This window comes from Gallus gallus, chromosome Z (genome assembly GCF_016699485.2).
Source record: "Gallus gallus isolate bGalGal1 chromosome Z, bGalGal1.mat.broiler.GRCg7b, whole genome shotgun sequence".
Lineage (NCBI taxonomy): Eukaryota > Metazoa > Chordata > Aves > Galliformes > Phasianidae > Gallus > Gallus gallus.
In genome coordinates, this window is record NC_052572.1 from 41,982,407 (window position 1) to 41,994,956 (window position 12,550).

The 12,550-nt window shown below is 39.9% G+C and overlaps 1 protein-coding gene across 6 annotated transcripts in view; it reads left to right on the forward strand.

The window, feature by feature from the left end:
* Positions 1–7,435, forward strand: part of DAPK1 (death-associated protein kinase 1) — a 98,348-nt gene extending 90,913 nt beyond the window's left edge. For 4 of the 6 annotated variants that reach the window (XM_015280319.3, XM_015280320.4, XM_040655635.2 and 1 more), the window contains 4 exons: positions 1,562–1,700; positions 2,925–3,045; positions 4,256–4,444; positions 5,049–7,428. In XM_015280319.3, coding sequence (XP_015135805.1) covers positions 1,562–1,700; positions 2,925–3,045; positions 4,256–4,444; positions 5,049–6,281 — 1,682 coding nt within the window. In that variant the 3' untranslated portion in view covers positions 6,282–7,428. Of the gene's footprint in view, positions 1–1,561; positions 1,701–2,924; positions 3,805–4,255; positions 4,445–5,048 lie in introns of those variants that run through there. The other 2 variants (NM_001278031.2, NM_001031613.2) reach the window with 2 other exon arrangements.
* Positions 7,436–12,550: the final 5,115 nt, after the last annotated feature.

The following is a 12,550-nucleotide window of genomic DNA, read 5'->3' on the forward strand; positions in this document are numbered from 1 at the left end:
AGCCCTCTCATCATCTTAATGACACTCCTCTGGACCTGCTCCAGCAAGAATGTTGTTGTAGACTAGCGTTACCTCTCAGTACATGCCACTTTAACCTGTTAAATTAGAGTTGTATTTGAGCTTCAAATATGTTAACTTCTGGTACATCAAGATATACATAAACCAGTATTTCTAGTTCACTTCATTTTTTTTTAAGACTTCGCATGGGTTTTAAGTTAGATGACTTTGTATTAAAGTTTTTCAATGAGTTGAAAGTTCATAGAAGCATATAAGTTACATAACATAGAGTTATGTGACAGGCAAACTGATCTAATTTCTTGAATTTTTTTACTTTAAAAGGTCTGTAGGTCTTGGTATACATACTGCAGAGTTTGATCATGCTTGTAGCTAAGCTCTGCAGTTTTATGAAAGAACTGGTTCCACTAATGAAAATGTTATCCCTGCCAGAGGATCTAACTCAGCACTGATGGATGTTTATTAAAATTGCTCAGGACTTGCGAGACAAAAATACTGAATGCTTACATAGTGCAGAGTATTGCCACTCTTTTTTTGTTTGCTGCTCCTTTCTGTATGTATGATCTCAGACTGACCGGTGATAATGATGAGCTAAAGGGCTGACTCTATTTGGAGTGTATTTGTAGTATTTGACGTTAGTGAATAATTTTTACTTTCGGTATTACTTACAGCTTCTAAATTCTTGAGCTGAAAAACAAACAAAAAAAAAAATCTACATCTGGGGAAGACTTATCTTGAAGTGCTTCAAAGATGGGAAATGAGGCTATTTTTAAGAATTAATCCATGTTCTGTAGCTTAATCGATGAAAACGTGTTTCTGACTTGTAATGTTTTTGTCACACAAAAACTGCAGAATTGGATGTACTGTCATCCTTCTGAAATAGCTAATAATGTCTCCTCTTTTGTGGAAGATCAGTCTGAGAAGAGATTGAAAATTTTGTGTTCCATGCTGTCACCTCATTCATGCCATTTGTATCTTTCTTTCTTTTTCATTCTTTTTCATGGTATCTACCAGGCTTTCCTACTTAACTCTCACCTAAGTGAGAGGTCACTGTTTGTGTAAGTACTGTAAAATAGCATTCATACCAACATATAAATGTTGTAGACATTTCGTGTTCTACCTGCATTTCCTTAAGCTTTACCTGTAGCGTTGAGGTAATGAGAAACCCTTTCAAAAAGCTTTTATTTTTCTTAATTATTTTTCCCTATACTGTTATTGACTGTAGTTAATAGATATATTGGTTGTGTTATTAATGTTTTTGTTAAAGCAGTAAGGGCACATAATACCAGTATTTCTGATATTATTCAAAGATTCTAGCTATTGAAATTGAATGTTATGCAGATAATTTTATAGGTGGCTAACAGCCAGAACAGCAGTGGTTTCGTTATATAGAAATAGACGTAGCTGTGCTTAAAAGTTTGTAAACCCACTGCAGAAGTGATTGTTATCAAGAACAAAAAATGTACTGCTCCTTCCCTGGCTCAGTAAGGCACCCATCTTCCTGGACATGTCTCATAGTGATGAAATGTTCTTGTTTCCCTTACAGCATTTGGCGGAAAGCTGAAAACTCCACTGCGAGTTGTTTTGGTTGCCACGCATGCTGATATAGTCAATCTTCCTCGGCCTGCTGGGGGGGAGTTTTGGTATGATAAGGATATGTCATTCTTGAAAGAAATCAGGAACAGGTAAGGAGGGATTATATTTATCAGTAGTGGTGTACATGTGAGTTTCAAAGAAAGTATACCAAAATGCGTAAGAATATGTTAAAGGTTTTTTATTTGGCTGGAGCTATGTGATATTTATGCAAAAGGAAGTGTTCTGTTTTGAGGAATTTTCTTTTTAAATGAAAACATTCAGAAAGCTTATTCTGTGAGGGAGTGGGGAAATAAAAGGAACAATTGCCAATACTGTGTATCAATGAGTGAGCTGCCCTAAGCGAGCTCACATGAGCAAATAGTGCATGATATGACTGACGCTCAGAAGTCTCAGCCTGAAGATGAGTTAGATACAATGGTCAGTGTCAACATTCTGTCTGACATTCTCGTGTCAGTTTTGCACCAGTCTCAGAAAAGTGGGCAGTTATGAGCTGCAACCTGCAGGAGCAAAAGAGGCAGCTTTGTAGGTCAGTCACCATTTAATCTGAATTGATTTAGGATTGGTAGGAGAATAACTAAGCCAAGTCTGGAGGTACTACTGTACTGTGTACAGTTTCTGGAGAACTGGATGTGGTGGAATCGCGTACATGAAGATCAGCCAAAAAGTATTTAGTAGTCAGGAAAGCTTCTGAGCTTCTTGAGCACATGTCTGGAGAGCATGCTGATTGTCAGTGACATACAACAGAGAACTTCCACAAACTAAGGGGTATTACATAAGGTATTCACGTATTTGTGTTACCCACAAAACAGATCATGTAGTATCTCAATCAATTGAAATGAACTATCACAACATATCTGGATTTCAGCACCAAAGCTTGCACCCTTTTAAATGCAGATCATTCCAGAGCTAAGAAAACAAGTATGTGTGATTGCAAAGTTAAATAAAAGTAAGAAATAGAGCTAGTGTCTGTATTGATGAAAACTAAACTATTTTAATTGAGTAGAATCTAAACAACAAATTTCAAGACCTTTAAAAAATTCCTGCTATCCATTATCTAGTAAAATGTGTTTGTCATTACAAGTGCTGCGTTGGAAAGATAATTATTTACTGTCAATATATCTGCTTACAGTCAAAAAGATTAGAGAGCAACTGTTCTGTCTTTCCTTATAAAATATCTTACCATAATTAGTACTGCACTTATACATTATTCTTTGAAGGAAGTTAAGTATTGTACAATTTAAGGCTGAAATGCACTGGGTTAAGAAAATAGATAACGGACTGAATAAACAGTGCTGTGTTTCTTTCTCTTTAAGATTTGGAAATGATCTTCAGATTTCAGAGAAGTTATTTGTGTTGGATGCTGGAGCATCTGGATCTAAAGATATGAAGCTTCTCCGAAATCACTTACAAGAAATAAGAAGCCAGATAGTTTCTGTAAGTAATATTAATGGTCGAGTTTGTGCCAGCCAAAATGTGATAACATAGGACAAGAATTTTTTTTATGTAAACTCATTACTTAATTTCAGAAATTAGAAATGAAACAACAAATTGTTGACATGAAGGATTCTGTCAGCAGTTCCAAAATTGTTGGCATATTGTACAGGTACCAAAAATAGCCTCTCTTTAAAAGAAATTACTGAGATTATCAGTTTAAAGTTATATTTTCATATTTTGAGTTGACAGAGATTGGACTCCAGAGTTCATCTGCTTGTTTGTTTTATACTGTGTGTAAAGCAGTATTTCAGAGAAATTGAATGTATTTGATGCGAACGTTTTTCCATAAAAAAGACCAGGATTGAACACTTTCCTTACAGATGTGTGAACTTAAAATATAGATAGATAATACAGAGATTCTTTTATTGAAAAAATTATGTACTTGGAGTTTTCATAGTTGTATGTGTATGTATGTGTATGAAACTAAGGGTAAAATTGCCCTTAACTGCATGTAATTACCATGAACCTACACAAACTTCAGTACCAAGGGTGACCAAGTCATTTTGTAGCCTATATCATTTAAATTCTTCGTATTAAAGTCCTTCTTAACTGTATGACATGCCAACAAAACATCCTGCAGCTGCTTTTGTTAGGTGTAAAAGAAATAATGAAATAAAAGATAACATGTTGCTGAGTTCACTCTGCGGATTCAAGGAAGAACGTTTTTTAATGTAATAAAATGTAGCCTATTTAACGTTCTCAATGGTGTCTTGATTTTAATAAGTTTTTCTTCTTTGACAGAACTTCTTTTTGTAGCAGTTTCCATTAGATGAAATTTGAGGGGGCTTTGTTGCATACAGATTGGGTGCTGTGGCTGGAGATTGCAAGACATAGTCATCAGTAATGTCCAAAACAGTCAATAGATAAATATGCTATCTGTATGTATTACCTGATATTCTTCAGTGTCGCCTGTTGAAATAAATTAGTCCAGAACAGATAGTGGTGAGTACAGACTTCAGTTAAATGCCCAGCTGTTTCTGGAATGTATTTCATTAAGAAAAAGTAGATCTTCTCACAAGTGCATACCAGGTAGAAGAGTAACATTCCATCACAAGGGGACTCTTTAGACATGTGTAAATATATCATGTATGTACTAGTCCTCAGAGTTAGCGAAGTACAGTTACAAGCTGTTTTCTGTGCTTTTTATAAGACTTGCCCACCTATGACTCTTCTGTGTGAAAAAATAATTTCCATACTGCCTTCGTGGAGAAAAATGAATGGACCCAACCAGCTGATGTCCTTGCAGCAGTTTGTATATGATGTACAGGAACAGCTTAATCCTCTAGCAAATGAAGATGACCTACGGCATATTGCACAGCAGCTGCATAGCATAGGAGAAGTAAGTGCTTTTTATCTCAACTATGTATTCTTATTATCAAGGTACTTCTCTGGTCATATTGCTTAATGGAATGTAAGTAAATATCTGTAGTTAATTCCTTCTACTCTTCTTTTTAAGACATCATAAGTAATAGTGGCTGGTTGATAATGCTCCTTGTTATCATTATTGTTTTGGAGTACGTGTTCTATTCAACATTATTTCTATGAGACAGAAAGAACTGCAGTTCATTGCTAAAATTGTAACAACATAAAATACATAGGATATGCTATTACTAGAATCTTGAAATGAGGTAGTGCTTAGCATGTTCACTGCAGAGGATAAATGTTTGTCCATTCGCAAGTGAATCGTAGGAAAACACCTTTGCATAAATGGCTTGCAGAGCATTGGCTAGGCTTTAATGCTGTTGGGTTCTGATGGCTTTATTATTAATGGAAGCCAAGAACAAGTTCTAAGTTCTGAATATTCACAAGAAATGAAAATGTAGTTCAGGTTCAGTCAGCTGTGTTATTTAAATGATTTGGTCAATAGGTTATGAAAGACAGAATGCGGAGTATCATCTTTCTCTTCATAAAATACTGATAATAGCTTTCCTATTTATAAACAGATTAACATTATGCAGAGTGAAACAGTTCAAGATGTTGTACTTCTGGATCCCCGCTGGCTCTGTTCAAATGTCCTTGGAAAAATCCTGTCAGTAGAGAACCCAAAAGCTCTCCATCATTATAGAGGTCGATACACTATAGAGGACATACAGCGTCTGGTAACAGATAGTGATGTGGAAGAACTGATACAGATTTTGGATGCTATGGATATTTGCGCAAGAGACCTTAGCAGTGGAGCAATGGTGGACATTCCTGCTCTCATCAAGACTGACAATCTCCACAGATCTTGGACAGAGGAGGAGGATGAGGTACTGATTTACGGTGGTGTTAGAATTGTTCCTGTGGAACATCTTACCCCATTTCCTTGTGGAATTTTTCATAAAGTTCAGGTGAACCTCTGCAGGTGGATTCATCAACAGAGCACTGAGGGAGATGCTGATATACGTCTGTGGGTAAATGGATCAAAGATTATGAATCGTGGCGCTGAGCTTTTAGTGCTGCTTGTCAACCATGGTCAGGGCATAGAGGTTCAAGTTAGAGGACTGGAAACAGAGAAGATCAAGTGCTGCTTACTTTTGGATTCTGTATGCAGCACCATTGATAACTTAATAGCTACAACCTTACCAGGCCTTTTGACTGTAAAATACTACCTTAGTCCTCAGCAGCTGAGGGAGCGTCATGAACCAGTAATGGTCTATCAGCCTAGAGACTTCTTCCGTGCACAGAGTCAAAAGGAGACGTCACTGACTAACACCATGGGGGGATATAAAGAGAGCTTTAGTAGTATCCTGTGTTTTGGATGTCTTGATGTCTACTCCCAAGGAAGCCTAGGAATGGACATTCATGTTTCAGATCTGAATCTACTTACCAGGAGAAAACTAAGCCGACTTCTCGATCCACCTGATCCCATGGGCAAAGATTGGTGCCTTCTGGCCATGAACCTGGGCCTCCCTGATCTTGTTGCAAAGTATAATACAAATAATGGAACACAAAATGACTTTCTGTCAAGCCCAGTCCATGCCCTGCTGCGGGAGTGGAGTAATGCTCCTGAGAGCACCGTAGGAATCCTAATGTCTAAGCTGAGGGAATTAGGCCGCAGAGATGCAGCAGACTTTTTACTCAAGGCGTCTTCTGTATTCAAAATAAATTTAGATGCTAATGGTCAAGAGGCTTATGCTTCAAGTTGCAACAGTGGCACGTCTTATAATTCAATTAGCTCTGTAGTGTCACGGTAAGAAACAGGTGTTTTCCGTAGATATGTTTTCAAATGCAGAAAGGATAAAAGTACAAGAGTTTCTTTACCTTCTCAATTACAAGGTTTTACGTCAAAGGGTTTTTATCCTTCTTCAGCACCACCTTTTTGTGCTTAAACTTTCTACTTCTGGCTGAATTATTGCTTTTTATTTGATCTCTTAAAGGCTGGTGTACTTCTGGTGTGTTAAAAGTTATTACAGATACATAATGTGCTGCTTAATACTGATGTTTTAACTAGAAAGTCTTTCAAATCTGGATGTACCACAACTTTTTTATGAAGTAATTCTCCCTGTAAAAGGAAAGGGGAGATACATGAAATGTGTATTTCCTACATCCTTTTTTTTATTATTATTTAAATGCTGTCCCCTGTTTAACATTTTTTATATTTGTAAGGAGGGAAATCCACCTTCGCTTGTTATAAGTCTGCCTGAATATGACACCACATTGTTTTTAGCTGAAAAAGCGAGTGCCTTTTGCAGAAGAGGGGGTTCCGTTGGTTTGAATGACCCTGCTGGAGAACATGCTACCTCTGTTTTGCTGACATTGTCTGCATGCTTATCATTGCAACTGGTGCTTGCCTTTTATTTTTTCCCTTATTTCTAAGACATTGGTAATGACTCATGTAGAGCATTCATGTGCCAATACTGTGGGTACGGGTGTGTGATACCTAATCAACTTCAATTACAGTCAAATCATAATGTGAAAACCTCTTGACCTTGCCAATCACCGTGCTTCTTTATTTCCATTTACCTCAGGTAAAAGTTTGTTTCATTATGAGTTCAAAAAGGACATACATGTGTTAGATACTGCAGAGTAATACTGTATAGCTGTCAGTTGTAATTTGTGTATACCAAATGGTTTTCTACTATTAGATCCTAAGTTACTTCCTGTACTTGAAAATTTTAATGGGGATAAAAACAGAAGGACACAAGATTTCTTGAAATGAGAACTTTGAAATTTACATGAGGGGATACAGCGCATTCTGTTCTAAAAAGCATGTAATTTTAATGGTGCAATGTGTTTGTGTATATATATTGTATGTATATATATTAATACTATTTTTTTCCTTAATCTTACCATGTAGTAAAATTTTAAAGGATTTTTCTACAAATAAACTGTTGCTTGTTGCATCGCTTTTATTTGTATTCTGTACCATAAGCGGACCAAACCTCCTCTTTTCCTTATAACCACAGTCCTGCAGAGGCAGTGCCTGACTTCTGAAGTTCTGACTACCTCCTGTGTCACACCAGGGAGCTTTTTCAGTACACTGCGGAAGTATTTATTTATATTTTATTAGGTGCCTCCTCTGCTGTGGAGTAGGTCTGTGTTCATTTTGACAAACAGCAAGCCAGAAAAGTTCACTCCATCACTTTTGCTTGCTGTGTATTTCAACAATGAAAACCATAACAGCAGATGCAAATCTGTCATTAGGAAGCAGTCTGTGTTGTAAATATGGTTCTTACTGTGTCAGAGCCCATGCATGGTGGTGGCTCTTAGATTAAGGATCGGCTCATTGTGTGAGGGTTGGTGTTGCTGTTACATGAACTCTCATCTTCATTCGCTGACTTCTGTATGGCCTCTGGCTGCTAATGGCTGTTTCCCACTGCTTTCTATATGTATTTTATCATGTCTTTATTGCATCCTTCCCCTGACATCACTGAGCTCACTAAGAAGCATCACTAAGAACCATACCTAATGAGCAGTCCAACCTTCAGGTACCTCTGCTCTGGTGTTTTCCTACCACTGACAAAGTGAGCTCAGGTTCTCCCTCCCCTCTCTGCTGTGAGTTGCTCACTGAAGAGTCCTGTTTTCCATAGGCCGCTTCAGGCAGCTTTGCCTGCGTTACACTTAGCCACCACCACACTCTGCCTCCTAGCTGTGCACACCAGAAACAGTTCTGCCCCATTCTGATATATGGATGGGTCTTGCTCGTTCCGTAATACCTCCTGGTTGTGTAGCTCGTTTCTCCATCCTCAGCCTCAGACCTGAGTCTGAGTCTGAGTCCAGCCTCTGAGTTAGCTTTCCTGAGACTACATGGCTGTAGAGGACCGGGACTGGCTAAATAAACCCTGTGAAAGTGCAAGCCACTGTGAGGTGCTTTTGGTGTGCAGGTCTGCCAGCAGTGCCTGCTGTTTTAGGATTTAATTCACCACTATGTTTGGTGAAGTAATGGAGAGGAAAGACTGTGGAGATAGCAAGTAGCTCTTCACATGCCTACCTCCCCAGATACTTTAAGGACATTGAAGATCCATGTTTGACTTACAAATTTGGGGGTGTTACGTTTGTTTTTTTTTTTTTACTTTGATCTGGTTTTCCACCCTTCCCAACAGTATATTCTTGTCAACTGTCTGTTTCCATTTACTGTAAAATGCAGTCCTGGGAGTAGTGGATGCTATGATGGATCTTTGAATGGTGGAAAGTGCTTATTGCATCATTTCCAGCTTTTATGGCAATAGGTTCAGGAAAGTGAATCACTGTCATAGGATAGCTTTCAATTGCTTTCCTGTAAGTCATGTCCCATATTACTGAGATTCCAGAAAAAATCACAGTTGTTGTAAATGATGATTTCAACAGAAAGAGGTTAGCAAAGTGATACAAGTAGGCATTCTTAGCACTCTTCAGTGGGTTCAGTTTTACTGATTCCCTATTTTGTTTTAATGCAACAAAAAGCAGATCTTCATTCCTCAGTTTTTATAGATGTGTTTGAAAGGCGCTAGCCCTGACTCACTCTAGAAACATGAGCAATGGCTTCTGAGAAGATAAAGCTTGGCTTTAAATTTTGTTTGTTTGTGCCATGAACATACTATGTAAACTCAGCTCCTGATAGTGAAGCAAGTAAAGTTGAATACTGACCATTCTAACATTTTTATTAATGATCTTGATGAGGGGATTGAGTGCACGCTCAGTAAGTTTGCAGATGACACCAAGCTGGGAGAGAGTGTTGATCTGCCAGAGGGGAGAAAGGTACTACAGAAGGACCTGGATAGACTGGATTGATGCACAAAGGTAAACTGTATGAATTTCAATAGGGCCAAGTGTTGGGTCCTGCATTTTGGTCACAACAACCCCAGGCAACCCTACAGGCTTGGAGAGCTGTGGCTGGAAAGCTGCCTGATGGAAAGGGACCTTGGTGTACTGATGGACAGTTGGCTGAATATGAGCCAGCAGTGTGCCCAGGTGGCCAAGAAGGCCAGTGGCATCCTGGCTTGTATCAGGAATGGTGTGGTGAGCAGGACTAGAGAAGTCATCCTGCTCCTGTACTCAGCACTGGTGAGGCCTCACCTCGAGTTCTGTGTTCAGTTTTGGGCACCTCAGTACAGAAGGGACAGTGAGGTGCTGGAGCAGGTCCAGAGAAGGGCAACAAGGCTTGTGAAGGGCTTGGAGAATATGCCCAATGAGGAGAGGCTGAAGGAACTGGGGCTGTTTAGTCGGGGGAAAAGGAGACAGGGGGGAGACGTTATTGCTCTCTTCCAATATCTGAAAGGTGCTTACAGCGAGAGTGGGATTGGTCTCTTCTCACTGGTGACAGGTGACAGGATGAAGAGAAATGGCCTTCAGTTGCACCAGGGTAAGCTTAGGCTGGATATCAGGAAAAACTTATTTACAGAAGGGATTGTTAAGCACTGGAATAGGCTCCGCAGGGAGGTGGTTGAGTCACCATCCCTGGATGTGTTTAAAAACCATTTGGATGTGGTGCTCAGGAATATAATTTAGCGAAGGATTGTTAGGGTAGTTTGGTTAGATTGTGGATGGACTCGATGATCTTTAAGGCCTTTTCCAACCTGAGCGATTCTATGGTTCTGTGATTCACACCTGCATGATTTGATGATATAGAGGTTAGTCGCAGTGTTCATCAATAATACAGACAAACTCAAAGATGCAGTGCAATTGCTTAAAACCAAGACACATGGTAGATGGTCCTGTAGTTCATAAATTTGTTACTGACATCTAAACTTAAATTCTGAAACATTTTTCCAAGTAGAGTATCTTTACCCAGATGTGCAGCACTATGCATGGGATAGGGGACTACTTCATGTTGCTGTGTGTATTAGGGGCTGATTTTATATCTCATGGGAGTTTTGCTGTAGACCAAGCTGGTGAGATTAGAGAGACAGTAGAGGTCAGTGGCTCCATGCAAATTACTTGGGATGGGACAAGAAGGGCATCTGTAGATGGTGAGCATGGGTGGAGATGGGTATAAATTATTCTTTTCACCTTAAGAGAATGTAAACCAGAGACAGCCGTAGGTTTCAGGAGCCTCATGATTCAAATGATTGAGAAAGAGTTATGAAATTACAGGGATTTAGCAACTCTAAAGAGTAAGGGACTGAAAGGCAGGAGGCTCAGAAAGGAGCAAGGAACTTTCTTTCTTAAGTGATCTTGTCTTCCTAGAGCAATGGTGAAATTTATCCTGCACTGGCTGCATTCCCCAACCCTAGCCACAGTTATTTGTTGGTATATTACGGGTTTTGTATTCCAAAGAGGTTTCCTTGGTTTGAATCATGTCACTGTTTTAGTTTTGCAAATGAAATTGAAGAGTGATGCACAAATTATAACTCCAAAGAAAGTAAATGAAGTGTGCTGTGAGCTGAAACCTCTCTAGGTTTTCAGCAGACAGAGCACTGCAGCATCTTCTTTGAAGGTGGCCTGAATGTACTAGGTACAGAATTAAAATGTTTCTACTTTAACCAGTAACTTGTTAAAATTCACAAAAAGCATTACATGGGACCACAGGTTCATTTCTTCATCTTTTCAGTTTTTCCCTGATTTCAAAGGCAAGGTAAAAGGCAAAAAAAAAAAAAAAAAAAAAAAAAAAAAGAGGAAGAAAAGATTTTAACAGTGCTGAGGAACTTGTTTTTTAAAAGGGTGAAGCTGCTCAAACTTCACCTCTGTGAGATCGGGTCTCCAGCAGTCACGGGAGATGTAGACAGAAGGTTGCATTGCAGCAGTTTGCCCAAACAAGCTTTACTGAAACAGCATGCCAGTGGGAAATGCTGCCTCCAGGCGGAAAGAGTGTCCCTGTGCCCTGCTTGGCATTAACCAAGCGGACACCATTTCTGCAGCACCCAGATTGCCCTGAGGTGAGGTTCGAATCCAAACTATGCCTATTTAACAATCACTTTTGAAAATGCAGCCATGTTGCTGACTCAGCTGGGTGTACTTGGAAAACAACCACCCTGCACTGAGGACGCCTCGCCTTCTCACTGAGTCCTGCTCTCACCATGTCAGGACACCATGCATCAAACACACGTTCACATCCCTATGCAGAAAGGAAGACTGAAGGCAGTCCTTTGGGGCTCGCAAGGGGTGCTGAGTATGAAAAAGTGCCTGGTCACTCTGCAGCTTGCTGGCAGAGAGGTTGGCAGCCAGAGCCATGCTGTCTTCTCCAACAGAAATGTGGCACTTCTTGTAAGCACCGGGGCACTTCTGGCAGCTCTACATCTGGGTTCAGGAATATGTGCTCACTCCTTTCAGCATGGGTCCACACGGCAAAGCTGAGAGGTACCTTCTGCACACTGCCACAGCTGGTCCTCACCAGCCCAAGCAGCTCAGCATGTCTGTGCTGGAGGAGAGCGGAGGTGCTCCTGCTGCATTTCAGTGGTATTTGCATGAATGAGTAAGAGCTGACATGAGACACCAGCATGTGGTATGTGGCAGGGAGTAAGAAGTTGCACTTTTCAAAACTGTGCTGAAGAAAGCATGGGAAAAAAGGGCAGACTTCATGTCAGGGGAGTCAGCCCGCACTGATGCTGTTAGAGGATTGTGCGTGACTCTGAGTCACCACGTGTCTCACTTTTCAGCTGCCCCTTCCATTGCAAAATCTGCAGGCTTAGCACAGCCACAAAGAATACTTTCATTGTTGTAGTCTGTTGTCTCCTAAAGATAAATGAGTCTCACAGGGGCATTCCTTCAGCAGGTCAGTTTACACGCCCATGTGTTTGTAGCTGAGTGGATCAGGTAAGTAAAGTGAGTGCAAGGAGAAAGATCACTTGCTGGGAAGTAAGGGATATCAATAAATCCTGTAATTCCTATATTTGCCTTCAAAGTCCTACAGCTGTATAGCATCGGCCATCTATATATCTATTTCTTAATTCTGACTTTTTTTTTATGCAAAGTGCTGAGCACTGTCAGCTACTGCTGAAGCTAAAGCGTTCATTCCTCTGGAAAACAGAGGTCAATGGGTCTTGAATGCTGTGGTAAAGGCAGTGTACGTGCACATGAAAGCTGAAAACAAAACCAGCTGAGCTCC